The sequence below is a fragment of the Chenopodium album genome, chromosome 19 (assembly GCF_948465745.1).
Source record: "Chenopodium album chromosome 19, dcCheAlbu1.1, whole genome shotgun sequence".
NCBI classification, from domain to species: domain Eukaryota; kingdom Viridiplantae; phylum Streptophyta; class Magnoliopsida; order Caryophyllales; family Amaranthaceae; genus Chenopodium; species Chenopodium album.
The window spans coordinates 6,480,197-6,503,711 of NC_137852.1; the positions used below are offsets into that span (position 1 = coordinate 6,480,197).

Genomic DNA, 23,515 nt, shown 5'->3' on the forward strand with positions numbered 1-23,515 from the left:
CAAATAATGTTGAAATGTTCATGTTGCTAATGTTTATACGAAGTATGTTATTAGTAATAATGTAATACCGTGTTTTTTTCAAAAGCAAAATCTCATAAAATTCAGTCTGAATCCTACAAAAAAAGCCGTCTTCTCATAAAGCTGTGTTAAGTCTTTATATCTTATGAAGTCACCTATTCTTAACAAATAGAAGATACAAGAAGGCTCTTGTTCAAGAAAATGAATGGGTATTTTCCTATTGCTTGCTCAAGTTTGCCCAAAGGTTTATGTACATGAATTATACAGGGGGTGGTGGCAAATCTAAGAGGAGCCAAAACCCAACACAATCGTCTGAGTCAAGGTCCTCTTGGATGGCAAGGAAATGCAAGCCTCCACAAGATTTCTTCGTTGCTTCCCATGCCTCAGTTTCTTGTGTTGTCTCGGGTGATTTCTTATATGTAGCATAAATATATCGGGTTGAAATTCCCACAGACAAGAGCAAGCAAGCCCGGGCAGTATCAGCTTCAATGGAGCAGACTTCCAATCCATTCATCCAAGCTGCAGTTAGAACAAAAATAAGATTAGGTTGGAGTACCCAGTGGAGAATTGGGTAGGTTGACGACAGGTCTAGGGCTCAAGGATATGAAGCTATCTTTGAAAGGCAGCAAGATTATAATAGGGTGACACTGAATTATACAGTATAATTTATTGCAGCTCATAACCATTCTGAGAGAAATATTACTGAAGCGACAAGGATTTAAGGAATGATAAATAAACAGGTAAGTTCACATTTTCTCTCAAATATGAAGCCAAATGAAGCAGCCCTACTTATACATGTTAGTGATGTTACTGCTACTAAGTGTACAGTTCAATAGAGCAAGGTAGGGAAACTGCTTAAAGCATGATTTAAGTGTTCTTATAATAAGCTGCTTAATGCATCGGTATCCTTGCTTAATGCATTCAAGGGAAAGAGTGTCTAACTCTATTAAGTAGCAGTTTCTTGAGCTTATTTTGTAGCACAAAATGACTAAACCTGAATACGAAGTTAAGCAAAGGGTTTAAGATGATTTATACCTGCCAAAGGTTTGGCACGTGAAGATGCAACAGCTAAACCAGGAATCAGTGTGTCATCATCAATATCAATACCAAGCAAATCCAAATCTAAACTAGCACCAAATGCAAATTTCTTCTCCAAGGTTTCCACCTCCTCCCGCACCGCTGAAACGGTAAACTTGGATTATTAGTCAACTATCCATTATCACAAGCAATTATATAAATCTCACAATCTGATACGAAGTATTACACAATGCCATCTTCTAGGGTTGAATACCTGAATAAGGCAATTGGACAAAAGCCCATCTATCTCCGAACAGATTCTCAGGAAGTTCCATAGGAAAAGGGTTATCTAACACCATAAGAGGCTTTGCTCCTTTCTGAAAGCCTGGATGGCGCGTGTAAATGGTCTCATACCGTTCTTCCAACCAGAGAAGCAATGATAAACACTGCAATAATGGCTGATATTAACATCAACTATGAACCTAGTGAACTCAAAGACTAAACAACAAAATGTCTTAGAAACAATTACAGCAGGAAACTTCTAAAGTATATTGCCAATAGACAGCATATTGCTCCCATGAAGTCAAAATTTCGAGCACAAACCTTATGACACAAATTCAGAAAATACCAATCATTGATCACTAATTCCTTTTAAAGAAAGCTTAAAGATGATCCTAAATGTTCCTTAAATTCACAAAAAAAGGAATTTTAACATCTATGCCTGAATTTCCCCTTTCATTAGACATGTTCTCCATCCATAATCTCAAATTGTGAATAAACTAAAATCAATACTACAACCAGTCTCAAATTAGTTGTTCCATTTGTGTTTTGCACGCTTTCAAAGCTACTAATAGCAACATATAAATGTAAAAACTAAATCAAATCATACTAGTACAACAGTTTACCCTTTTACTTGGAATAGGTTTAATTCCAAGCTCTTTGCATGCCTTGGTTATAATGGTCTGCAACTGAGACCTACATAATATAGTCAAGTCAACATACAACCCAAAATCAGTAAGATCATTTCACAACACAAATTAAAGAAACACACCCCATAAAACTCAAACTTCCAACCCTTATTTTTTTACAAAAATCAATAAAAACTTGAAGAAATTCAGAAAAAAATGACCTGAAAAATCGAATTTTCTCAGGAAGAGGGACACCCAATTCATCACAAATGGTAACAATGGCATTCTTCAAAGTAATGCTATTAATAACATTATTGGGGAAATACTTTGTGTATTGTAAAGATAAAGAATTATCACAAACAACAAGTTCCCATATCTTTTTACCCCTGATATCAAGAATGGGTCTTGAGCAAAAATCCAATTCCCATTCAGTAATGTTTTCGGGTTCAGTTCCCGGATCAAGAAAACTCATTTCTGCAGTCGGGTCATCATCAATAACATCTTCAATTGTTTCAGCTTCTTCAATTGAGCTTTCAGACACTGAATTGATCAGAAAACGGTGTCGTTTGCAGTTTGATGATGATTTGAGGGTGGGAGAGTTTGAAATGGTATGAGAAGTTGAAGTACATGAAATTTTTGTGGGTTGTGAAAAAGAAGTGAAATTGGAGATGGGTTTGTAAGGAATTGAAGTAGTTTGGTCTCTGAAGTTGGTAGGACTGAAGCTCAGAGTAGCCATTGAAGTTTTTGGTTTGAGCTTACTGATAAGGCGCGGTGTAGAAGATGATGAATGGTATGGTTGGTTCTCTGCCACAAAATATGATGAGCATACCCGGGTTTTTTTGGGTGCCAATCAGGGGCCAAGACACAGGACCTCACAAAAATAATAGTTAAATACAATAGAGGTGTAAAAAACTGACTCGATCGATTTGAAAAAAACCCGACTCGTATGAATATAATAACTTAGTGTGACTTAAATTTGAGATGATGCGACCTGAGCACCCAATCTAGGTACTTGAATTGATATCTCTTTTAATTGAATGCGTGCCAAGATCACTCATGTGTCATACTTCAAATAGTTTGATATGTTTTAGGAGAAATCCAGTTAATAAATTAAGCCAAATTTAGATTAGATAAGTCATTTTAAAATAAGAGCCTAGCTCTTTATTTAGAAAGGCTATCTAGCAGGGAAATTAAGTATCCCACTTGTTTGGGGTGAGAATCAAACCTCTCTCATAGGGGTGGAAGGAGGGCCTTCAACCACTAGGCCAACCTTGATTCTTATGTTTGTCTAAAATAAGTTTAGATAAATTTTTATAAGTCTAAATGAAGTGAAATGAATACACCATTAGCTCCGAAGGTGATCATTTAAAGATTACATCGGTTTGTTTGATTAACACCTTTTATTTAAATCCAATAAACAACGCATATATCTTCCAGTAGCAATGTAAGGATTTCGCATCCCAAAGACCCAAACTACTTTCGCCACAATTTTTAGATAGCACAAGTAGGCAAATAGCCGATTGAGTGAATACATTTACAGTTGTCATTCACTTTACATCGAAAAATATCGATAATTCTTAAAAAATCATAAATTTGTAAAGTTAACTTTTATGCGAATTTTTTTTTTTTTTTTTATAAAAAACTTTTATGTAATTTGGAACTATAAAAATATTTCATAAATCTATTCCCATGTATAAAAAAAAAAAAAAAAATCCACAAATTTAAAATGGTAATAACACAAAAATGAAATTTTGGTATGAAAATATGAAATCATGTATGGGCTTTGACCCAGACTAGATTAGATAAAAGAAGCCCAAATTAGAGCAGAAGCAGAACCACAAGATCAATTTACATACTGTACTATTCTGCGTTTCTGTTCAGTTTCCAAAAACAAAGAAATATAACCCGCAAAAAGCTGTTCTCTTCGTCTTCATCTCCCTCCTTATTTCTGCTGCTGCTGCTATTTCTAACGCCTTCAATTTGGTCGTTGCTTTAGTTTCAAGTAAAACCCTAATTCCTTTTTTAATTTCCTTTATCTTGCTATAATTTTCTATTGTAGTTGTTCATAATTCTGTTTAATTCATTTTATTTGTAGAATTTGTGGGTCATTTGGTTCATTATTATTGGAAACTCAGATATTATTTGGTTGTTCTATTAATTTTAAGTGATTATGTTTCTAGTATTCGAACTAATTATGATAAATGGGTTCATGATAATTCAAAGTTTTGATTTTTATTTCCTGAAGTTTTTTCTGTGGGTATACTAAGATTTAGATTCAAGGATCTAATAATTTAACTTTGAGCTTACAATTTTGTGTTTTTTGTAATTTGTATGTTAAAATGCTCATGTAATGTACAATCCTTATAAAAATACATATCGTTGTTGTAGCTGATGATATTTGTTATGTGAGTGAACTCCTACATAATATTCATGGAGGCTGTGATCTGATTAGGGCATGATGAAGTCTGCAGGGTATAGTTTCGTAACTTCGTGTGCTCCTGTACTTTGTTTGGTCGCTCAAACTCGGCCACGATTTTCATCAAATTTAGTAGTTGGAAATTCAACAACATCAAAGAGATTATACTGTTGTGGCCAAGGCCACACATTACATAAAGGATCTCCAATGGTTGTGGCACGCTACCCTCCTCCCCTCTTCAGGTGTGTTTTCGTCTTCCTCTAGGGTTCGGATAATTTGATTAACTTCACCAAATTAAACTCCATTTTGACATGAATTCTAATGTTACTGATTTGATTCCCAGTGTCGCACCAATGATGGAGTGGACAGACAATCACTATAGGGTGCTAGCACGAATCATATCAAAAAATGCTTGGCTTTACACGGAGATGCTTGCTGCAGAAACTATTGTTTATCAGAAGGGTAATCTGGTTAGTTAAGATCCTCTGCTGTTCAGTGCCTTAAACTTGGGTTTTATTAGAAACTATAGCTTAGTCTTCTGTGTATCTATTTTTGATCGGTTAGGATTGGAAGGAGGTCTTCCATTTAAAAATGAATATGTGCTATGGTATATGCTTTGTGCTTCTATGTTCAAATTACTTTCAATGCTTAAAGTTGTAATATGAGATTGATTTTCAGTAATTAAATATAAAATGATGGTTTATGCTAGCAATGTGTCATTTTTTATTGGTTTGCATATTTTGTACTTACATATAGGCGTGGGAGTATGTTTCTTTACAAGTAAATACTGAGCTCTAAAATCTAAATTATTTTGGCTATGGAACAATTTTATGAGGCACATTTTCTCTTTTTTGGGGCATTGATTGGGTCAAATATAATTTTTCTTTGAAATGTCCAGGACAGGTTTTTGGAATTTACTCCAGAGCAACATCCTATAGCTCTTCAAATTGGTGGGAATAACTTAGAGAATATTGCAAAAGCAACCCAACTTGCTAACGCTTATGGCTACGATGAAATTAACTTAAAGTTGGTGCTCAATATCTTTTTTTTATTTTATTTATATAAAGGATGTTCTTTGATTAGTTTCATTATCTTTTTTATATGACTAATATCTGTTGGTCTTTGTCTTACCAAAATTATGTGACCTTTTTCTCTTTTTTATCAGTTGTGGATGCCCTAGCCCTAGGGTTGTTGGACATGGATGTTTTGGCGTGCGCCTGATGCTTGATCCTAAGGTAAGGAACTATCTTTACTGACTTACTGAACTGCAAAAGAAGATTATTTTTTGTCAAATTATTGCTAGTAAGAAGATTCCCTAATGTTATTACTCTTTGGCCTTTGCAAGGAAAGTTTGTCGGTGAGGCAATGTCAGTTATTGCTGCCAATACTGATGTTCCTGTGACTGTCAAATGCCGCATTGGTGTTGATGATCAAGATTCTTATAATGAGCTGTGTGAGTGATTTGCTTTAAGCATCATTTGTCTTCCAAATAATTAAAAAAATGAGCTTTTTGTTTGTAGAATTATAGTCCAACTTCTTAGGTCTCTCATTCTCTCTGCCCTCCTCTCCTCTCTTCGTTATGGTTTCTGGGGACTGGTTTTGTTTATAGTAACTCTATGTGGCATTTGGAAAAAGGACTATATCTTTACTATATGGGTTTCTCTTTGTCATTCTGAAGATTTTGTTGGCTTTCATCTGGTGTCTGATAAAAATTAACTTTATTGTCATGCACTCTGATTCATTTTTCAAATTGCTACTTTTCCTGTTATTCAGGCGATTTCATTTATAAAGTATCTTCAACATCTCCTACCAAGCACTTTATCATACATTCGCGGAAAGCACTTCTCAATGGCATTAGCCCAGCTGAAAATCGATCAATTCCACCACTCAAGTAAGTAATAGTATTTCAAATGCTGCCTCTCGGCTAGAAGCTAGACTAATTTAGGTTGAAGTTAATGGTCGGAGGAGACCTATTTGAATTAGAGCTGTATTTGATAGTGCTGTGCACTTGAACTGATGACCGATGGGGTAATTCAATGTTTGTTACACAGATATGAATTCTACTATGCTCTAGTACGTGACTTTCCAGACTTGAAGTTTACAATAAATGGAGGCATAAATTCAATTGAAGAGGTAAAACTTTCGTCTAGCCCCTTTAGTAGTTCTCTGATTATTATGCTTATTCTGATCTTTCACTGTCTAGCTGTGGTAGGCTTTTGGTTTTTTTTTTTTTTTTTTTTTTTTTTTTTTTTTTTTTTTATTAATTTTTTTAGGGGGTGGGGGAGGGGGGGGGGGGGGGGAGGGGAGTTAAGGATTTCCATATCAACAATTCCTTTTTGTTACATTGCCTGACGGCTCATCCCCATTTGTTGTCCTGTGTTGACACAATGACACCTTTGCACTGGTTCACACTATCTGTGAGCTACCTTCACAATCTATTCTAGTTATGAAGGTTGCCATTGGTTTATAATGAAGAATGGTCCAACATGCTTTACTTTGGCTGGAATTTTCTTCAGTAAATTAGTTTGCTTTAGTTTATCCGTGGAAGCAATTTATAGGTCAACTTCTGTGGGGTTTTGTACATGTTATTTCTTAGTGGATGACAAAGCCATGTGGTATACTCCACCAACTACCAAGCACTTGTGAAAGCTATAAAAATAGAGATTATGCCTTTAATGTAGCATTTCAATAAATGGGCTGTGACCATTTACTTTTATGGCTTTTAGCTATAAGCAACTGGCTATATCAAATGTGTCTTGTGAGCTAAACAGTATAGCTGCAATTTTTGTGTTTATGTTTGTGGTTTTATTATTTTTTGTCTGATGTGCAGTCTTTATGATTTTGTGTCTCTCTTTTGTTGGTGATTGTATTATCTGGAATCTAATATTATTTTTTTCCTCATGTCTTTTTATCTGGTTCAAAGGTGAACGGAGCACTGAAAAAAGGAGCTCATGGGGTAATGGTTGGGCGTGCTGCCTACAATAAGTGAGTATATTCTGGAGTACTGATTGATTATGTTGAAACATTTTGATGCTAGGTTTGGAGTTTTTCCTGTAGTCAACTTTGTGATATTCAGCTACTTGCCATACCAGTATACCTGTACAACACACAATGTATATCTTGCAATTGTTCTGGTTCTATGATAATTGATGGGCTTATATATGTAATGTAGAATTTCCTATGGGGGATGTTTTTATTTTTCCATACTTTTGTTGGGTAGTCAAATTTATTTCTTTGATTTTTACATTTTAACTTGGATCTTCACTTTTATATGAAAGTCAATCTTAATTTTGATGAAATGGACATAACTAGGGAAGGTAAAACTCTAAATGATTAGATGATGAGCTTTGAGAGATTGGTGCCTTGATGGAGTATTAAATGCATCATCATTGGTGATAGACCTATTGATAGAAACCTGGTGAGGAACCGGCCTTCTTGTTTCTCTCTTTTCCTGGCAAAAGTGTTTGTCTTCTTTTATTTTTCCTATCTTCCTCTGAGTTAAAGAGCTTGATAAGGGCTAGTTAAAGAGCTTGGTAACTTGGTAAGGGCTAGTTTAACTTCTTTGAACGATGTATTCCGGCTTGAACTATTAAAATCAGTGCATAGTTTGTCTCTATATCTGGTCTTTGTACTGAGGCAAGAATCCTAGTTTATTTTCTCTCAGGTTATGGTATTTTCCCATTTCATGAATCCTCTTAAAAATTGCAGCGCAAAAACTTTGTGGCACTTTGCTTAATACTTTGCTTTTTACAGTTTTTACATGTATTTGCTATTGGCTGTATTTCTGAAAAACTATGTCAATATTGCAGTACTTGGCAATTGTTGAGAGATGTTGACACTGAAGTCTATGGTGATCCTCCCTCCGATCTTACACGTCGTCAGGTTAGCAGTTAGTGGTTACTGGTTAGCCTTATAGATTGAGTCTGCATCGTTGTGATTGACAATGTCTTTGATATCTTGGTCATTTATTTTGCTGATCACTTTTGTTGTAGGTTTTGAAGGAGTATCAAGAGTATGCAGATTCCGCGCTTGGAAAACATGGCAATAACAGACCAAATGTTCGGGATTTGGTCAAGGTAAAAAATTATTGGAGTATTTATTTTATTTATTCGCCTTTGGCTCTATCCTATTTGAACTTCCCTTATTTGAAATTGTACCTGTTGTTCAAGGAGCAAACAAGTGTAGAATGCTACTGATTTTTAGTTTTCAATGAAACCCCTATAGCTGGACTCTTCTACAGTTTTTTGATAATTAATCATTTTTCAAGATTTTGGACTTTGATTATAACTAATCAAACTGCAAAAATCATACAAGTAGCATTTTTTATTTCCTTATCATGATTGCCTTCGAAGCATATATAGGAGCTTTGCGTTAATTCCTTTTAGATATCAGCACTTATATATATTGTCCTTCATTTCCTGAACTGTTTTCTCCTGTTTATTTGTGTGAAACAGCCTTTGTTGAACCTTTTTCATTCTGAGCCTAGAAATGCTGTCTGGAAGCGCAATGTGGATGCTGCATTTTTCCATTGCACGGTAAGCCTGTCATTGAAATTCATTTGCTTATCTGTTGCTCACTGGAAAATCTTTTTAGGAAATGTTTCTCTGTGGTCTGGGAGATGTAGAGCTATTATGGCTTTCTCCATCATCACAAGAAGTGTACATTTCCCGACAACCATTTTGCTGCATCTGCGGTATCCTCACTCATTATTGAATCTTTGCAGACAGTTAAACAGGTCCTTGAGGAGACATTGCCCATTATTCCAGACTACGTCCTTGATTCACCTGCTGCTAGGGTGCCACCCAGCCGTGGAGATATATTTGCAAATGTGGATGATCTCATGCCTCCCCCATATGAATCGAGTGAACTGAAGCTACAATATGCTTAGTTTGTCATAGGTTGAGTTCTTCTTATAGATAATAGTTACCATTAAATTAGTATACACAATATATTCATCATTCATTGGAATATGATCTATGTCCTTAGGCCCTAGTGATAGAATGTACTCTATTTTTTGCACTGAACAAAGAATTTTAACAGTGTATTTGAATATGAAGAAAATGGTAATGCAAATGCAATCACCTTCTTCATTCTATTCTTTCTTTTATTTATCTTTCTTATTAATGTACACTATGAATTTTGTGGCTCAATGTGAATTTGATTGTTGACGGGTTGAGTCATCTGTCCGGCCTTGTTTTGCTATGCTTAATGGCTGTTGGCCGAGCTGTTGGATCACTAAACAACTTTCAGGCCTTGGCAAATTATATGCCACTGCCGAAGAAAATTACCGGATAATTTACGGCTATAATGTCGTCGGTAATTTTTATCTGTTATGACCGGGCACGTTAGATATTTTAGATAGGGGAATTGGAGTTCATTTGACGTGGCATTTCTACGCCATAGATTTTTTAGCTAAATTGCTAATGATAGGCCAAGCACCAATGCCAGATTGCCAACTAGGACAAATCAACATTGACAGTTGGCAGGCTGTTGTTGGTCAGGTATAATACAGGGATAAGATGCTAAATTGTCACCAAAAGTTTCAGGTTGAAATTAAGCTAAGCTATCCTTCTCTTCTGCTCAACACACACACACACTAAAATACACACTTCATTTTCAGACACCAATAACAGCACATTCATGGCTTCAATCAGTATGTCAGCATATTTCCTCGGTGGCGCTGCCGCTATTTCTCCTGCAGCTGCTTCTCACAGGAGGCTTGTCATCACCAACAGTGTTAAACCCAACACTGTGAAGGTCAGCTGTGAGACCAACCAAGAGGGCAGCAACAATGGAAGGAGAGACATAATGTTCGCTGCTGCAGCCGCTGCCATTGCTTCTGTTGCCGGTGTTGCGATGGCTGATGAACCGAAACGTGGTTCCCCTGAAGCTAAGAAAGCTTATGGTCCTGTTTGTGTTGCCAACCCAACTGCTAAGATCTGTAATAACTGAAAATATTCTGCAGTTTTTCATTACTATTCTGTATTTCAATTTTCATGTGGATGATTATCATTATTAATGTAATTTATTTACTGCCTGATGTTTATTGAGAACTCTGCTTATATTATATGATTAATTAACATCTTGTCAGTATTTTATTATGTTATTGCCTTCTGGTATGCTTTCAGTTACTGCTGCCTTAATTCACTATAATTTTTCTTTTGCTTGATCTTCCTGTTTAATACTCTGCCCTTTAACCCTTTTCATTCACATTCCACATCTCTTTGTATTCTTTGTTTATTGCTGTTGTTAAAATCAATCAATGCATGGCTTTTCACTTCACCTTTGCCTGTGTTTTCTTCCCTTATATATCTCTCCTTTTACCGTCTTTCATTTGTACTCGAATCCGTTTTTTTATACTATCTTCCTTAAAATACATTTATCATGGCAGCATTTTCTTCAGTAATTTTGCATTGTTCATTCTTGTTTATCTGTCTTTCTTCCATAATAGCAGTAGCACTAGGTTTCACTGTAGACCTCATTCACAGAGACTCCATCCTATCCCCTCTCCATAACTCCACCAAGACTCATTGGGAGCGGCTAAATGATGCACTCCGTCGCTCCACCACCAGGGCCAGCCACTTTGAGGTGTTGGCCTCGCGTGCAATGGTCCAGTCCCCGGTGATTCCTGCCAAGGGGGAGTACTTAATGAACATATCAATAGGTAGTCCCCCGGTTACCATGCTTGGGATAGCTGATACCGGGAGTGATCTCACTTGGACACAATGCAAGCCCTGTGTACAATGTTACAAGCAGAGATTACCAATCTTTGACCCCAAAAAATCCTCTTCTTTTAAGCCAATACCATGTGGATCCCCTCGTTGTTACTCAGACTTAGCGACTAGAACGTGTAATTCTAATGGTGATTGCTCCTATTACTACTCCTATGGGGATAAGTCCTACACAAATGGTGTCCTTGCCTCTGAGACTGTCACCTTCGGGTCTCACACACCCTCGTTTCCAGAAGTGTTAGTCGGGTGTGGGCATGAGAATGGAGGTACCTTCAACGAGCTAGGGTCAGGCATAATCGGGCTTGGGGGTGGTGCACTATCTCTAGTGTCCCAAATTAAGCCTACTATTGGTGGGAAGTTCTCGTATTGCTTAGTACCCTTCTTTAAAACTGACTTAGTCGGTAAGATCAGCTTCGGACCAGAGGCCTTAGTCTCTGGTCCTGGGGTGGTTTCGACACCTCTAGTAACAAAAGATCCATCCACATTCTATTATCTGACTTTAGAAAGCATAACAGTTGGAAATGTTAATTTTGAGTATAAAACATCAGGCTCTTCCATGACAAAAAATAGTAAGTATACTGAGGAAGGTAATATTATAATTGATTCAGGAACAACATTAACACTATTGCCTGAGGAATTCTATCAGGATATAGAGGCCGAGTTGAAGAAAAACATTAAAGCCGAATCTGTTGAAGATCCAGAAGGAGTAATGTCACTGTGTTACAAGAGTGATGAGAATATGGATGTTCCGGTAGTTAAGGTGCGTTTTGCTGGGGCTGAACTCGAACTCAAACCATCAAATACCTTTGTTAAAGTGCAGGAAGATATGGTGTGTCTTGCAATGTTACCAGCAAGTGAAGTGGCCATATTTGGCAATTTGGCTCAGATGGATCTTCTTGTAGGGTATGATCTTGAAGAGGGCAAAGTCTCTTTTAAAGCAGCTAATTGTTCTCATCACATTGAATTATAAGTCTTAGTCATGGTTATGGTTTTTGTGGAATTTTTGTATGATGTTTTCCACTTAATTCCTAGTGTTTAATCAATAAGTTTAGGTATGCTATTATCTAAATATTAGATTTTCTTAAGCAAAGTGGGATATGTTTCATGATCATAATTGTACTGAGATGCTAATTATGAAATGTTAATCACAACTTTGTAGGACAGTTCATTTCAGTTTTTACTTGTTGACTCCAAGAGTTTGTTTCAATTAGTTCATGTTCCCCTTTTCTTCTTGTTGGATACAAATTGTCACAGTAACATTGAAAACAAGCACACTTTTTTAATGACTTGAGTTGAGTCGAGACAGCTCGAGTCAAGGTTCGAGTATTTGGCAAATTGTGTTCAAAACTTCGACTTGATAAATTGACACATCTACTCATCTAGGAGATATTGTCCCAAGTCTTTAACTCTTATTCACCTCATTTATGAAATCAATGAATTTTGCGGAGTAATACTTTTGCCATCTTGTAAAATTAAAATAACTTCATACAATGTTGAGGTAAAATAACTAGTGTCATTGTTATGATTTATCGTCGGTGAGTGTTGCTGAGGTTCGGTGGCCAACGTAAAATTTAGTCACATCCTATGGACGTAAATTTTGAGGTAAAATCAAAATGTGAATTTGTGGACTATTACTTTAAAACAACAAAAAAAATCTTGTACTACAATAATAAATGTCTAAGTGTGAGGGCAAATCACAACTGTTAAAAATTCCTAGCTAAAATTTTTTGATATACAACATACTCTTATGACTTACTCAAACGACAATTTTCAAAAATAATACGGAATACTCATATGTGTCAACTAATTTGAAACTGAGGAAATACGGAAGCTACAACTCTTCATAAAGGAGTCCAACTAGCTCTTCAATGTGGCATTCAAGACATTGAAATTGAAGGTGATAATCTATTAGTCATCAACTCAATAAAAGGAATTTGGGCAGCACCTTGGCAAATTGAACATATTATCGAAGACACTCGTTCTCTTCTTTCTCAGTTTCGCAATTGGAGTATCCATCACATCTACCGAGAGGCAAATCGCGCAGCAGATTGAATAGCTAATGTTGGCCATTTAGTGTGTAGTAGTATGGATATTAGTGTTTGTTATAACTCTACTTTGTTTTCTATTCTTTCTTCTGATGAGGAATTCCCCTCGTGAGAAGGACTTCCTAATGTTTATTTATTCTTACCTTCAAAAAAAACAAAAAAAACATACGGAGTATCATTTTTTTAATTATAAAAACCTAGACTTTTCAATTTAAAATAATATTCTCAAGGAAAATTTGTCAAAAATAAGCTAACCTTTGCCCGGTTAGCTTAAAATAAGCCAACCTTTTAATTAACTCAGAATAAGTCAAGCTTTACTATACGACTAATTTTATTAAGTCACTTGACTTTATTACCTACAACAACAGGTAAAACGCTGACGTGGATGTAACCTTTGTAGGTTTTCTGATTTTTTTAATTTTTTTAATTTTGTTTATTGTATTTATCTCTTTCCCCTTTCCCTCCCCTGTATGGCTGTATTGATTTGCGATTAAATCCAAAAAAAATTTCCCTCCCCTGCTCATTATTTTTTTGCGATTCATCCCTTCCCCTGATCTTTATTGTTCTTCGAATAAATCTAAGAAAAATCCCAAAAATTACAACCCTTCTCTTCTCACATCCTTGTATTGTAATCTAATCTCAATATTAGGAAAATGCGGCAACATGTTTAAAACTTCCACAATGCCAAAATCATACAGATATTGTATCAAATACTCCCATCTATCTCCCCTACCATTAACCAAAAAAATGCATATAATTATGTTAGTAATTAAGGACAACAATCATCATAGTTTTTCAACCCAATTCAAAACATAATAAAATGCATAAATCATAATACGAAGTGCTAATTTCATGTTTGCAATTCAGCCAAATTACAATCCCAAAATTAAATACAAAGTGCTAATATCCATAGAAAATAGAGCAAATAGCAATTTTGTACTACAGCCAATTTCGAAACAAAGGTCTAATCTTCCCACTACATCACCATAATCATAATTTTTTATTTTTTTTAAAAAAAAAGAAATGGCCTAGGGTTTAAAATTCAAACCGATAATTGTACAATGGAGATGAGCTCCTGCAGTAGTAGCCAATTGGGGAAATGCAATGTCCTTTTTTGTCTTCAAAAAGCGCCTTTTTTTCCTTCTTCGTTTGAGGTACTATTGTGGTTGAAGCTCAGTAATGGCGGGTGACAGAGTGAAAGGGAGGGTCTTAATCAATGTTTGACAGGGAAAGAGAGTAAATTGTAAAAATACCTCCTTTCTTTTTTTTAGCCGGTTACCAGTCAAGTGACTTAATAAAATTAGTCATATGGTAAAGTTTAACTTATTCTGAATTAATTAAAAGGTTGACTTATTTTAAGCTAATCGGGCAAAGGTTTTTGACAAATTTTCCTATTCTCAATTAGAAACACTGATTTCAGTTGAATTGGGCTCATCATCATCTCTTCTCCAAAATTGCAGACATCTTTCTTCCTCATTCCTCTTTCTTCTGCGTATGCTATACTGCTCAAAGCTTGAAGATTAGGAAGAACATCGATTACAGAATCAATGGAAACCGAAACCCTAGATATTTCTGCAACTAATTTAACTTCATCATGGCCTATCATTCATGGTTCTCTCGAAGATGCAATTACTTCCGAGTCCTCCATTTCTGCCGTTGATTCTGTTTCCGATTCTGATCCTAACCTTAAACCCTCTCTCATCCTGCGCCGTCCTTCACCAGATTCTGGCCCCTGCGAGATCACAAGTAAGGTTTTTTCCGAATTGATTATGTTATTCATATGATTTTCTGATTTGATTGTTCATTATGTATATATTTTTAATTCCGAATTGGTTAGTATTTCTGTAATTACTGTGTAATTAACTTCTTTTGATAGTAGTTTTCAAGTTGTTGTATTGATTTCAACATTCAGCGTTGAGATGGCGATCAATTTTAGAATCATAAATTTTAAATTATTTTTGCGACTTTTTGTATTTCGCGGTGATGTTTAATTTAGGAGATTGGAATTCAATTTGCTTTATTGAGCTTAGTTAACTTCAAAGAACCATTAGCAGCACCTTTAGGTTTTTTTTTTTTTTTTTTTTTTTTTTTTTTTTTTTAAAGGATAGGATGAAGTATGAACTTATGTAATTTCTTCGAATGTAGGATTTAATTTGCTAGCGTGTACTCGTAGATGGGTATGAATAGATTAATTGGGTAGTCAACTTCAAAGAACAATTAACATCACCTTAATGTTGGTTTTGTTTGTCTTTTGGGGTAGGATGAACTATTAACTTATGTGATTTCTTCGAATATAGGAGTTAATTTGCTGGCAAGTACTGGTAGATGGGTAGGAATAAATTAGTTTTAAAAGGGAGGTACGAGGTCTAATTTATCTAGAAACAGAAAGAAATAAATGATGACAAATAATGACCGAGACTCTTGCTGAGTTTTCACTTCCCAACCTACCGTGTATGAGGGAATTGGTTTCCTGTAAGCCCCTGTAAGGCGTGTAAGCTGTTGTTTTTTCCGATGTCTTCATTTCTTTACGACTGCCCTCCTGTCCCTAGTAAAAGTACACTGCAGGTCTTTAATTCAATTCCTTGATTCAACCTGGTGAATGGTTTACATATAGTGGGCCTGTGCCCTGTGAGACAGGATTGTGTGGATCTTACAGAATTATGGGCTGAGTAGTTACCTTCAACAAGATATAATGCAGTCAATATCTGAATGGTGCTGAGATAAAGGAGGGTGATACAATGAGAGAAGCAATCACATTTGAACATGAAACATTACTAGTCTACTCTGACTTTGCTGGTGTTTCTAAGGAGTGCACAATTTTATTTTATTTTATTTTTATTTATTTTTTGGGAGATTTTTCATATTTTTAAGTTGTAACAGTGGAAAGATCTAACCAATTGATCTTTTTATTTTGCTTCATCTGTCATCTCCTTTCGCCTTTACTCTTTTGCATTAGGCTTATGCTTTTACTTCCCTTTTCAGTTTCTTTTACCCAGCAACATGAAATCAAGCAGGTATATGTTCGTAGTACTGCTAGAGTCTATGAAATATACTATTCTGCTGTTGAGAAGGGTGAAAATGAGTACTTATGTACAGTTCGTTGTGGGGTTGCTGCTAAAAGTGAAGAGCTACTGCAAGAGACTGATGGTGTAGGATCATTGTCTACAAGTTCTTATAGCCCCAATAGTAGTTCTTGTGATGGTCATTTAAGATCTGAGAGTGGAGGCAGTACCAACGAAGATGACTGGGTGGATGTGAAAGTGCGAAATTCTTCTATGCTTGATGAAGGCACATCTCGATCAAAAACAGATGACAGCTGCTTTGAACGAGGCAACCAGGTAATACTGTAAATCTGTTTAACTGATTGATCAAATTAAGTTTAGTTTAGTTACTGATTGGGTTTGGGTTCTCTGCATATTGGATCACTTTGTGTTATTTGGAAAATATTTTTTTGTATTTTTTTTGGTTTCAGCCTTTTAGGTCGACTATCACAGGTCGTAATACCTTGTCCTTTCCTATTATAAGAAGTTTTCCAAAAGTTGAACTCTTAATTACAATTGAAAATTAATTCAACTCTAGTGTATTATTCCTATTTCTCACACTTATTTTACTACCATGAGTCAATATTAATAACACTTTTTCCTTGTATAAACTTAAAATTCACCAGATCACTGAAAATGCCTTTACCTTTTTTGTTGACCTTTAGCATGTTGCGTTTCAGGTTATTTGGGTTTCATGAATTGTAGGTTCCTAGTGATAAAACTATAGATTCTAATTTGTGGTTGGCTTTGTGGTTGACTTTTGGGCTGTCAATATTGACCTGTGGTTATGATTTTGAGCTACATAAACTAATATATCCCATTGGTGAAATTTTCAGGACTACTTTGAGGCTACTGCAGAGATATCTGATGCTGATCCAGTCCTGTCTATCACTCTCCGTTTGCTGTCTATTCAGAGTGGAGATCACATTTACATCGATGAGGTTTATGTGTTTGCTGATCCTGTGGTATCAACTGATACTAATTCTTCAACTAACGCACCAGAATCCTCTTCTGAAAGTGCTAAGATGTCTATGCTCATCCCGACACTTTTAAGCCTATCTAATTTACGAAGGAATCAAATGCAAGAACAAAGGGATTCTGCTTTTGGAGAAAGGAAGCACCAAGATACTGGAGTCAAGTCAATTAGTGCGGCCGTGTCATCTAACACTTCTCAGTCAGAAAGTATCCAGGGCACCATATTAAATGGTGCACCTGTGCACATGTCCCAACCAGAGTTTCCTATGCAAAAGCTAGATTCTCAAAATAATCCTAATTCAACCAGTGAATGGGATAAATTATCTTTTAGTCGGATAGAGAAAACTTTGGATGAACTTGTTTGTCGAGTTGCAAATATTGAAGATCTCTTTTTGAGATTTGAGGAAAAATTGGTGAAGCCAATTAGCAATATGGAAGGAAGGCTTGAAAGGGTAGAACAAAAGTTGGAGTCATTTGCCAAGACTACAGTTTCTATGACAGCTTGCAACAGAATTTCTGCTCCAGATTTCTCTGGCATTGATTCTGAATCTAATTCCATCGTCAATGAAGGAAATGATTCTCCTGGTACTACAACTTTCGAATCAATCAAGAAGGGTGAAAATCATCCTCCAGACATGTCAATTCAAACCTCGGATGCATATTCATCTCCCTCTGTTCTACCCAATAATGTATCTTCATCCACTTCCAATGCTGCTCACTTAATTCCTAGTCTTGTTGTTACTGCTCCAGACTTTTCGTATGTTGATGATGAGGGAGAAAATGACCCCTGTGAAGCAGTAAAGGACTCCCCAAAAGACAGTCTGAAGAAACCATTGTCGATCAATGATGCTCTAGCTTCTGCACTTGCTGGTTTCCTATCTTCGGCTTCCAAAGACACTGATATGGTTGAAGAAACTGCTGATATCTTCATCAAAGAAGAGAATGGGAGTCCTTGTCCATCCGAGTCCTCGGAGTCAATCCTATCTGATAGGCACACTGTATCTTCAGTCAATATTGATGGAAATGAAATTTCTGGCGAGGAGGATATTCTACTAGCGGAGCAAGAATTGTTTGGTGCTGGAAATTGTTCTGAGGAAACTAGAGAACCTGTTGAATCACATGACTGTTTACTTGAGGAAGGGAAGAGTGTGAAGTCCCTTGATGATGCTGTTGTAAATGAAGTTGCTCTTGACCAAGTTAAAATAGATGTTGATGATTCAAGAATAGATACATTTGGAGAAGCTGATGATGACACAAGTCATACATGTATCTTTGGTTCCATTGAATCTCCTGTTAACGATACCTCTACTGCTGCATTAGGAGTATCTGGAGCCAATATTACCTCATCTTCTGGTGATGAGACGGAAAAAGAGTGTCCTGGTATACTGCTGAACATTCTGAAGTTACAAAGCCCCGCTACTGTTGATTTTGGAACTCCCATACTGGACGTGAAGTTCTTATCGCAAGGGAATTTGTCTACTACGTCTTCTCTTGATGCCCTATTGGTGGATGTTCCTGATGTATGCAGTGAGATTCCTTGTGTTGATGAAGATAATTCTACTTCTTTCAATGGGCAGCATGATTTAGTTATGATGGAGGAAGCAGACTCTGCCATTTTGGAAACTCCTAATAACCAGTTCTGTTTAGATGATTATGACTTTGGCTGCATACCTTCAAATAGAGAGGAAGAACTGCAGGAATGTGGCATTCAAGATATGGGTGCAAGTCTTATATGATAGCACTGTATTAGGGAACATGTGTTTTGATCTGTAAATAGATGTTCAACTTTAAATTTTATTTAATCAAATCCCCTTCATTTTCTGCTCTGGCTAGCATTTTATCTGCCTCGGTGTTGTTGGTTCATGTGTTGTGTATTGAGCATCTCAGAAGCTACAGTGAATAATTTTTTTGGAACATTACAATCTTTTCCTAATGTTCAGCTGTGAAGGGAAACAGATCATGTAAGGTGCATTTTTCTCTGGTTAATATTGCTCCAATCTTTAAGATCTTGCATTGTCCTTATCATCCGTGAGGATGCCTTGCCAATACAACCTTGCAACTGCCCACTGGTAGCCTATGGGATTAGCTCTATCAAAACCCTATCATAATAAAGTTTGGCCGTCTGCAAAATTCTCCTGTATTATTTTTGTGCTTTCTGCAGTGATCATGGCCTCTGGGCAATGGTTGATAGTTTGATGCTATTCTGGAAAATTCTCTTCTTAAGGTTGATATTTCCTGAGATGAGTAAAAAGATGGATTTACACTATTATGTTTATTATTATTATAATTCTGATGTGAGGAGAAAGCGAGACGATCTGGAGTATCTGCAGGTAACCTCTTCTTATGCATTGGACTGCTAATATACAAGTTGATGGTTCTGTTGCTGTAAGTGCTTAGGCATTTAAATAGTTTTATGGAATTTGTGTGACAGATTACGTTCATAAGTCGGATGCAGCATACTTCTTCCAGCATACAAGCTGGTATATTGGATAAATGAATTCAATCTTGAGTCTTGATCTTCATGCAACCTTCTGATTTTCATGGCACTGATAGGTTGGCCAGTGGGGGTGTCAAGCTTGCTGTTGCATTCACTGTAAGTCTCCTTTTCTTCTGGAACTTTTATAGTTGAATATTTGAGTGAGGTATTATGTGATCAAATTTTTGTGTACTTTGTCTTTGTCCCTCTACCACAATTAGATCATTACCATTTTTGCTTCTCAACCAGTGGTGATTGATTGGGTTGTATTAAGTAACAAAATATTTTGAAAGAGCTGAGCTTGCTATGTCTCTTGCTTGCTTGGAAGCACAGTCCAAGATATTGCAAAAGCTCCAATAAGAGTTTCTGTGTATTAGCCAATAACCAAGCCTGTATGGGTGACGCATGGAATCTGTGACTTCTTTAAAGTATGCAAGATGTCTAATGACTAATTCTTAAATGACAATCGATGCATTTGAGGGCATTCTATGTGCTGATTATTTAACAGCCTTGGATGCATGGAGATCTTTGCAGTCATCTACAGAGATGCTGATGGATACAAAAACCAAAGCTAGAAATTTAAAGAGTAAATTTATATTTTAATGTTTCTGGAAGTGTCCAGTTTAGACGGTTAATGTGTCCACCAATCGTATCATTTGCCAGCAAACAAGTGTGGTTAAATGAATGTGGCATTGACAATTTTGTGCATGACAACTATGCATGGAGTACTTGACCTAGAAATTGACTAGACTAAAACTACTTGAGTATGTACTAAGAAAGATTAAAACCGCTAGAGTATGGGATAAGATCACTTTCACCTTACCCTATTACACTTGTATTAAAAGAGCAAAATAATAGTCCACCTGACCCCTTCTACCCCTTCTGTGTTGTTGCCATTTCTTTGGCCTGACATGTGTACACAATAAAGATGTATATATAGAGGCAAAGGAAGGCCTCTCCTTACATTTGCTGTTATTGAGAGGCCCAAAAAGATCTAGTAATTAAGCAAGCAAATGGATGACACCAGCTGTCCCATATTCTTCTACTTTATGACAGAACTTTGACATCTTTGGTGCCTGCTTCTATAGTTCACATATGATGGTATATAAAAGATAAATAGGAACAGATTCTTTCATTGTACAATTATTGGTCAGTTTCCCAACTTTGTCTGGATGCAACTGTATCATGTGTTGGTGCATATTCCTGCAAATTGCACCGATAAAAAAACAAATCATTCCTTGTGCTTTTCAAGTACTCTGCTTGTTCAAATAATTTAGTCCATTTGGAATCTGTTTTTGCACTAAAGAAAACATACCTCCATCTTCTTCAGGAGCTCTTTGGCTGATTCTGCTAAAATCACTATGTCTCTTTCTGTCTTTGCTATGAAACCCTCCTCAACCCCTTTATCAAATAACGTAAGCAAGCTGTTGAAGTACCCACCTACATTTAACAGCCCGACCTTTTTATTTTGCAGTCGGAAAATTTTGTGGTCAGAACAATAGTAAAGGGGGATATTAAGCAAAAAGGTGGTGATTATCTAAGAGCAATTAGAAGATTTCTTACAGGTTTTTCATGAATTCCTAACTTGGACCAAGTTATCATCTCTAAAAGTTCTTCCATGGTTCCATAACCGCCTGAAAATTTAATTCTTGAATTTTCTAATTCCTTCCTATTAATCAAATATAAAAAAGTAAACTGTGAATGGATATGTATCTGTATGTTGGATTAATTCCCTACCAGGAAGAGCAATAAAAGCATCAGCATGCTTTTCCATTTCTGACTTCCTCTGATGCATGTCTGCAACTATCTTTACTTCTCCGTGTGTTTCTCCTACTATCTAGATTGAAATGTTATCAGTAAAGAACCTCTCAAGAGTACATTAGCTATTATGAACATGGTAGATGTGCTACCTCAACTGGTAGGAGCGGTCTAGGAATTACACTGTAAAAGAAAAAATGAATACTCACTAATTAAAACAATAAAAATATTGAAGGATGAATATATAAAGGAAACAGTCAGTGTTCTCACTCTCTGACCTTTATTCAACCCCATGTTTTACTATAAATTAGTTTATTGATGAGAAGGCATACCCGAGAACATGGCATCCACCTTGAAATACCGTCTTAGATATGGTTCCCATAAGGCCTATACTTCCTCCTCCATAAACCAAATCAATTTTTCTTTCCACCTGAAGAACCACATTATTGTGCATTCAATGTTGTCAAGAATAAAATGAAATGGAACCTAGTTAAAATGCTTACGTACGAGGAATTACCAGTAGTTTACCAAGTTCAAGAGCTGCTTCACCAAATAAGGGCCTGTATCCTACTCTGCTACCACAGAAAACACAAATTCTCCTAATTCTCCTGTCATTGATGCTCCTTGATGGAATCACTTCCATTTTCCAAATTGTAAGGGTTTGAAAGATAGGATTCAATGCTCTAAAACAGTGAGATTTTTACATTACTATGAAAGACTAGAAATGAGAGAAAACCATCGTTACTTTTAACCTCTGCCCCCCTCCCCCCTTCTTTATAAAGCACCTCTTGTCTGCCTGGACTAGATGTTTGAGGAGAAATGACTTAACAGTAGGCCACTCACTTTTCTTACAAGTTCCTCTTTCCTTCCATTTACCCCATCTTTTTTGGCCTCTCGTCCTGCAAAATTAAAATCTTTTTAAAAAATCAAGTTGTTATTTGCTAGTAGTTTGCTACTTATAGAGTTGGTAACCATGCAAAAGAGTGAGCCATCACCAAACTTTGTGTTGGATGTTGACTTTTAGAAGAATCCTTTTGTAAGGTCTCTAGGTGGACCATGCATAGGAAACAAAGAAACTACAAAGGTACGCACAAGCCGGCCTTCCCTCTCTCCCAGGGAAACTACGTACACTACAGTATTCATCATTTTGTTGAATTCTGGGGTGGATCCACTTCAATTGGTTTTCCTTCTGTCTGGTCAATTATGTCTTTACCTTCATTATTATAACCACCTACTAAATTGAGCTTTGAACCATGTAGTGTAAGGTTTTTTTTTTTTTTTTTTTTTTTTTTTCCATACTCTTAAGACCAATGCAAAATATTTATCTTTACATTACCTGTTATCCCCATTTAATGTAATTTTAGAGAAGAGTATCTACAATGCAACAATTTACTTGCCTTCAGATCTAAAATTGAGTAGTCTAAGCTAAGCAAACTGCATTGTGTTGGCCCTCACAATGCTGAAATTACCATGCATGATTATTCTACAATCATGTCATTTTCAGAATCTGACATTGACAAGCATCACCTTTTCTGCTAAAAGAGGTGGAGGGGTGGATGACAAACATTGCAACTTTTATCATGCGTCCATGTTGTTAATTGAATCTTCAAAAGGTAGAGTACGATGAGGTTTGATGAGGAATTTATATTTGATGAGAGATGAAAGTTGTGAAACAGTTGTTCAATTGTTCATAAAGTTAGGAATCTAGATGTTTGCTTTACATAATAAGATTCCATGTAGGAGTAAATTTAGGACAGCCATTGGAATTGGGCGAATGGGCATAGTATATGTTTGTAAATCTTTGCAAACTTCAAATTTTTTATATGATTCTCATTGTACTTGGAACTTCAAAAGAAGACTGTTGAACGTGTGGTTATGTATAGTATCCTTGACTAGTGGTTGTTAAATAGGTGATGAATGTAATATACTCCGTATTAGAACTTATGGAGCCAAAGTATCTCATGGCTTTTTTGTGGTCCTAGCTAGAGGTCTTGGTAAGTAGAAAGGAACCTCCTTGCCTCCTTTTCTATCTTCATTAGGAGATGTGTCAATTGTTAACGTAAACATGTTTGCCTGTTGGTCATTTTTTTCGACTGTGTTTGCTACTTAGCTTTGTTTTGATGTCATCAA

General features: G+C 36.2%; 5 protein-coding genes and 1 pseudogene across 7 annotated transcripts; 4 read left to right on the forward strand and 2 right to left on the reverse strand.

The window, feature by feature from the left end:
• Positions 1 to 114: 114 nt before the first annotated feature.
• On the reverse strand, positions 115 to 2,759 carry LOC145594757 (protein TAB2 homolog, chloroplastic-like). The gene is made up of 5 exons (XM_081651092.1): positions 2,165 to 2,759; positions 1,941 to 2,010; positions 1,310 to 1,481; positions 1,054 to 1,197; positions 115 to 537 (listed from the first exon to the last, which is right to left on the reverse strand). Exons 1-5 carry the CDS (start codon positions 2,677 to 2,679, stop codon positions 278 to 280), a joined length of 1,161 nt encoding a protein of 386 aa, XP_081507218.1. The 5' UTR covers positions 2,680 to 2,759; the 3' UTR covers positions 115 to 277.
• Positions 2,760 to 3,929: 1,170 nt separating this feature from the next.
• Positions 3,930 to 9,454, forward strand: LOC145594491 (uncharacterized). 3 transcript variants are annotated; one of them, XM_081650797.1, is made up of 13 exons: positions 3,930 to 3,945; positions 4,415 to 4,601; positions 4,703 to 4,829; positions 5,258 to 5,385; positions 5,525 to 5,594; positions 5,710 to 5,812; positions 6,133 to 6,250; positions 6,411 to 6,492; positions 7,283 to 7,344; positions 8,169 to 8,241; positions 8,352 to 8,435; positions 8,814 to 8,894; positions 9,083 to 9,454. In XM_081650797.1, exons 2-13 carry the CDS (start codon positions 4,567 to 4,569, stop codon positions 9,245 to 9,247), a joined length of 1,128 nt encoding a protein of 375 aa, XP_081506923.1. In that variant the 5' UTR covers positions 3,930 to 3,945; positions 4,415 to 4,566; the 3' UTR covers positions 9,248 to 9,454. The 3 variants fall into 3 exon arrangements, with proteins under 3 accessions (XP_081506923.1, XP_081506922.1, XP_081506924.1); XM_081650796.1 differs by lacking the exon at positions 3,930 to 3,945 and having other exon boundaries at positions 4,396 to 4,601; XM_081650798.1 differs by lacking the exon at positions 3,930 to 3,945 and having other exon boundaries at positions 4,442 to 4,601; positions 5,263 to 5,385.
• Positions 9,455 to 9,925: 471 nt separating this feature from the next.
• Positions 9,926 to 10,405, forward strand: LOC145594742 (photosystem II 5 kDa protein, chloroplastic-like). Its single transcript, XM_081651077.1, has one exon. It carries the CDS (start codon positions 10,000 to 10,002, stop codon positions 10,309 to 10,311), a length of 312 nt encoding a protein of 103 aa, XP_081507203.1. The 5' UTR covers positions 9,926 to 9,999; the 3' UTR covers positions 10,312 to 10,405.
• Positions 10,406 to 10,740: 335 nt separating this feature from the next.
• On the forward strand, positions 10,741 to 12,060 carry LOC145595969 (aspartic proteinase CDR1 pseudogene; annotated as a pseudogene).
• A 2,490-nt stretch (positions 12,061 to 14,550) lies between these two features.
• On the forward strand, positions 14,551 to 18,972 carry LOC145594761 (uncharacterized). The gene is made up of 3 exons (XM_081651095.1): positions 14,551 to 14,881; positions 16,118 to 16,473; positions 17,013 to 18,972. The coding sequence occupies exons 1-3, from the start codon at positions 14,683 to 14,685 to the stop codon at positions 18,885 to 18,887; spliced, it is 2,430 nt and encodes an 809-aa protein (XP_081507221.1). The 5' UTR covers positions 14,551 to 14,682; the 3' UTR covers positions 18,888 to 18,972.
• A 1,730-nt stretch (positions 18,973 to 20,702) lies between these two features.
• LOC145593903 (cytokinin riboside 5'-monophosphate phosphoribohydrolase LOG1-like) lies at positions 20,703 to 22,028 on the reverse strand. The gene is made up of 7 exons (XM_081650263.1): positions 21,903 to 22,028; positions 21,718 to 21,815; positions 21,538 to 21,568; positions 21,365 to 21,464; positions 21,191 to 21,261; positions 20,943 to 21,086; positions 20,703 to 20,830 (listed from the first exon to the last, which is right to left on the reverse strand). The coding sequence occupies exons 1-7, from the start codon at positions 22,026 to 22,028 to the stop codon at positions 20,771 to 20,773; spliced, it is 630 nt and encodes a 209-aa protein (XP_081506389.1). The 3' UTR covers positions 20,703 to 20,770.
• Positions 22,029 to 23,515: the final 1,487 nt, after the last annotated feature.

Coding starts and splice junctions, on each gene's coding strand:
- LOC145594757 (XM_081651092.1), bottom strand. CDS start 2,679: ATGGCTACTCTGAGCTTCAGTCCTACCAACTTCAGAGACCAAACTACT. Junction 2,011..2,164: donor GAGAAAATTCGATTTTTCAG/GTCATTTTTTTC, acceptor TATATTATGTAG/GTCTCAGTTGCAGACCATTA. Junction 1,482..1,940: donor AACCTATTCCAAGTAAAAGG/GTAAACTGTTGT, acceptor CCATTATTGCAG/TGTTTATCATTGCTTCTCTG.
- LOC145594491 (XM_081650796.1), top strand. CDS start 4,399: ATGATGAAGTCTGCAGGGTATAGTTTCGTAACTTCGTGTGCTCCTGTA. Junction 7,345..8,168: donor GGGCGTGCTGCCTACAATAA/GTGAGTATATTC, acceptor TCAATATTGCAG/TACTTGGCAATTGTTGAGAG. Junction 8,242..8,351: donor CCGATCTTACACGTCGTCAG/GTTAGCAGTTAG, acceptor CTTTTGTTGTAG/GTTTTGAAGGAGTATCAAGA.
- LOC145594742 (XM_081651077.1), top strand. CDS start 10,000: ATGGCTTCAATCAGTATGTCAGCATATTTCCTCGGTGGCGCTGCCGCT.
- LOC145594761 (XM_081651095.1), top strand. CDS start 14,683: ATGGAAACCGAAACCCTAGATATTTCTGCAACTAATTTAACTTCATCA. Junction 14,882..16,117: donor TGGCCCCTGCGAGATCACAA/GTAAGGTTTTTT, acceptor TTCCCTTTTCAG/TTTCTTTTACCCAGCAACAT. Junction 16,474..17,012: donor GCTTTGAACGAGGCAACCAG/GTAATACTGTAA, acceptor TGAAATTTTCAG/GACTACTTTGAGGCTACTGC.
- LOC145593903 (XM_081650263.1), bottom strand. CDS start 22,028: ATGGAAGTGATTCCATCAAGGAGCATCAATGACAGGAGAATTAGGAGA. Junction 21,262..21,364: donor TGCTTTTATTGCTCTTCCTG/GTAGGGAATTAA, acceptor TTAAATTTTCAG/GCGGTTATGGAACCATGGAA. Junction 21,087..21,190: donor TAGGAATTCATGAAAAACCT/GTAAGAAATCTT, acceptor CAAAATAAAAAG/GTCGGGCTGTTAAATGTAGG.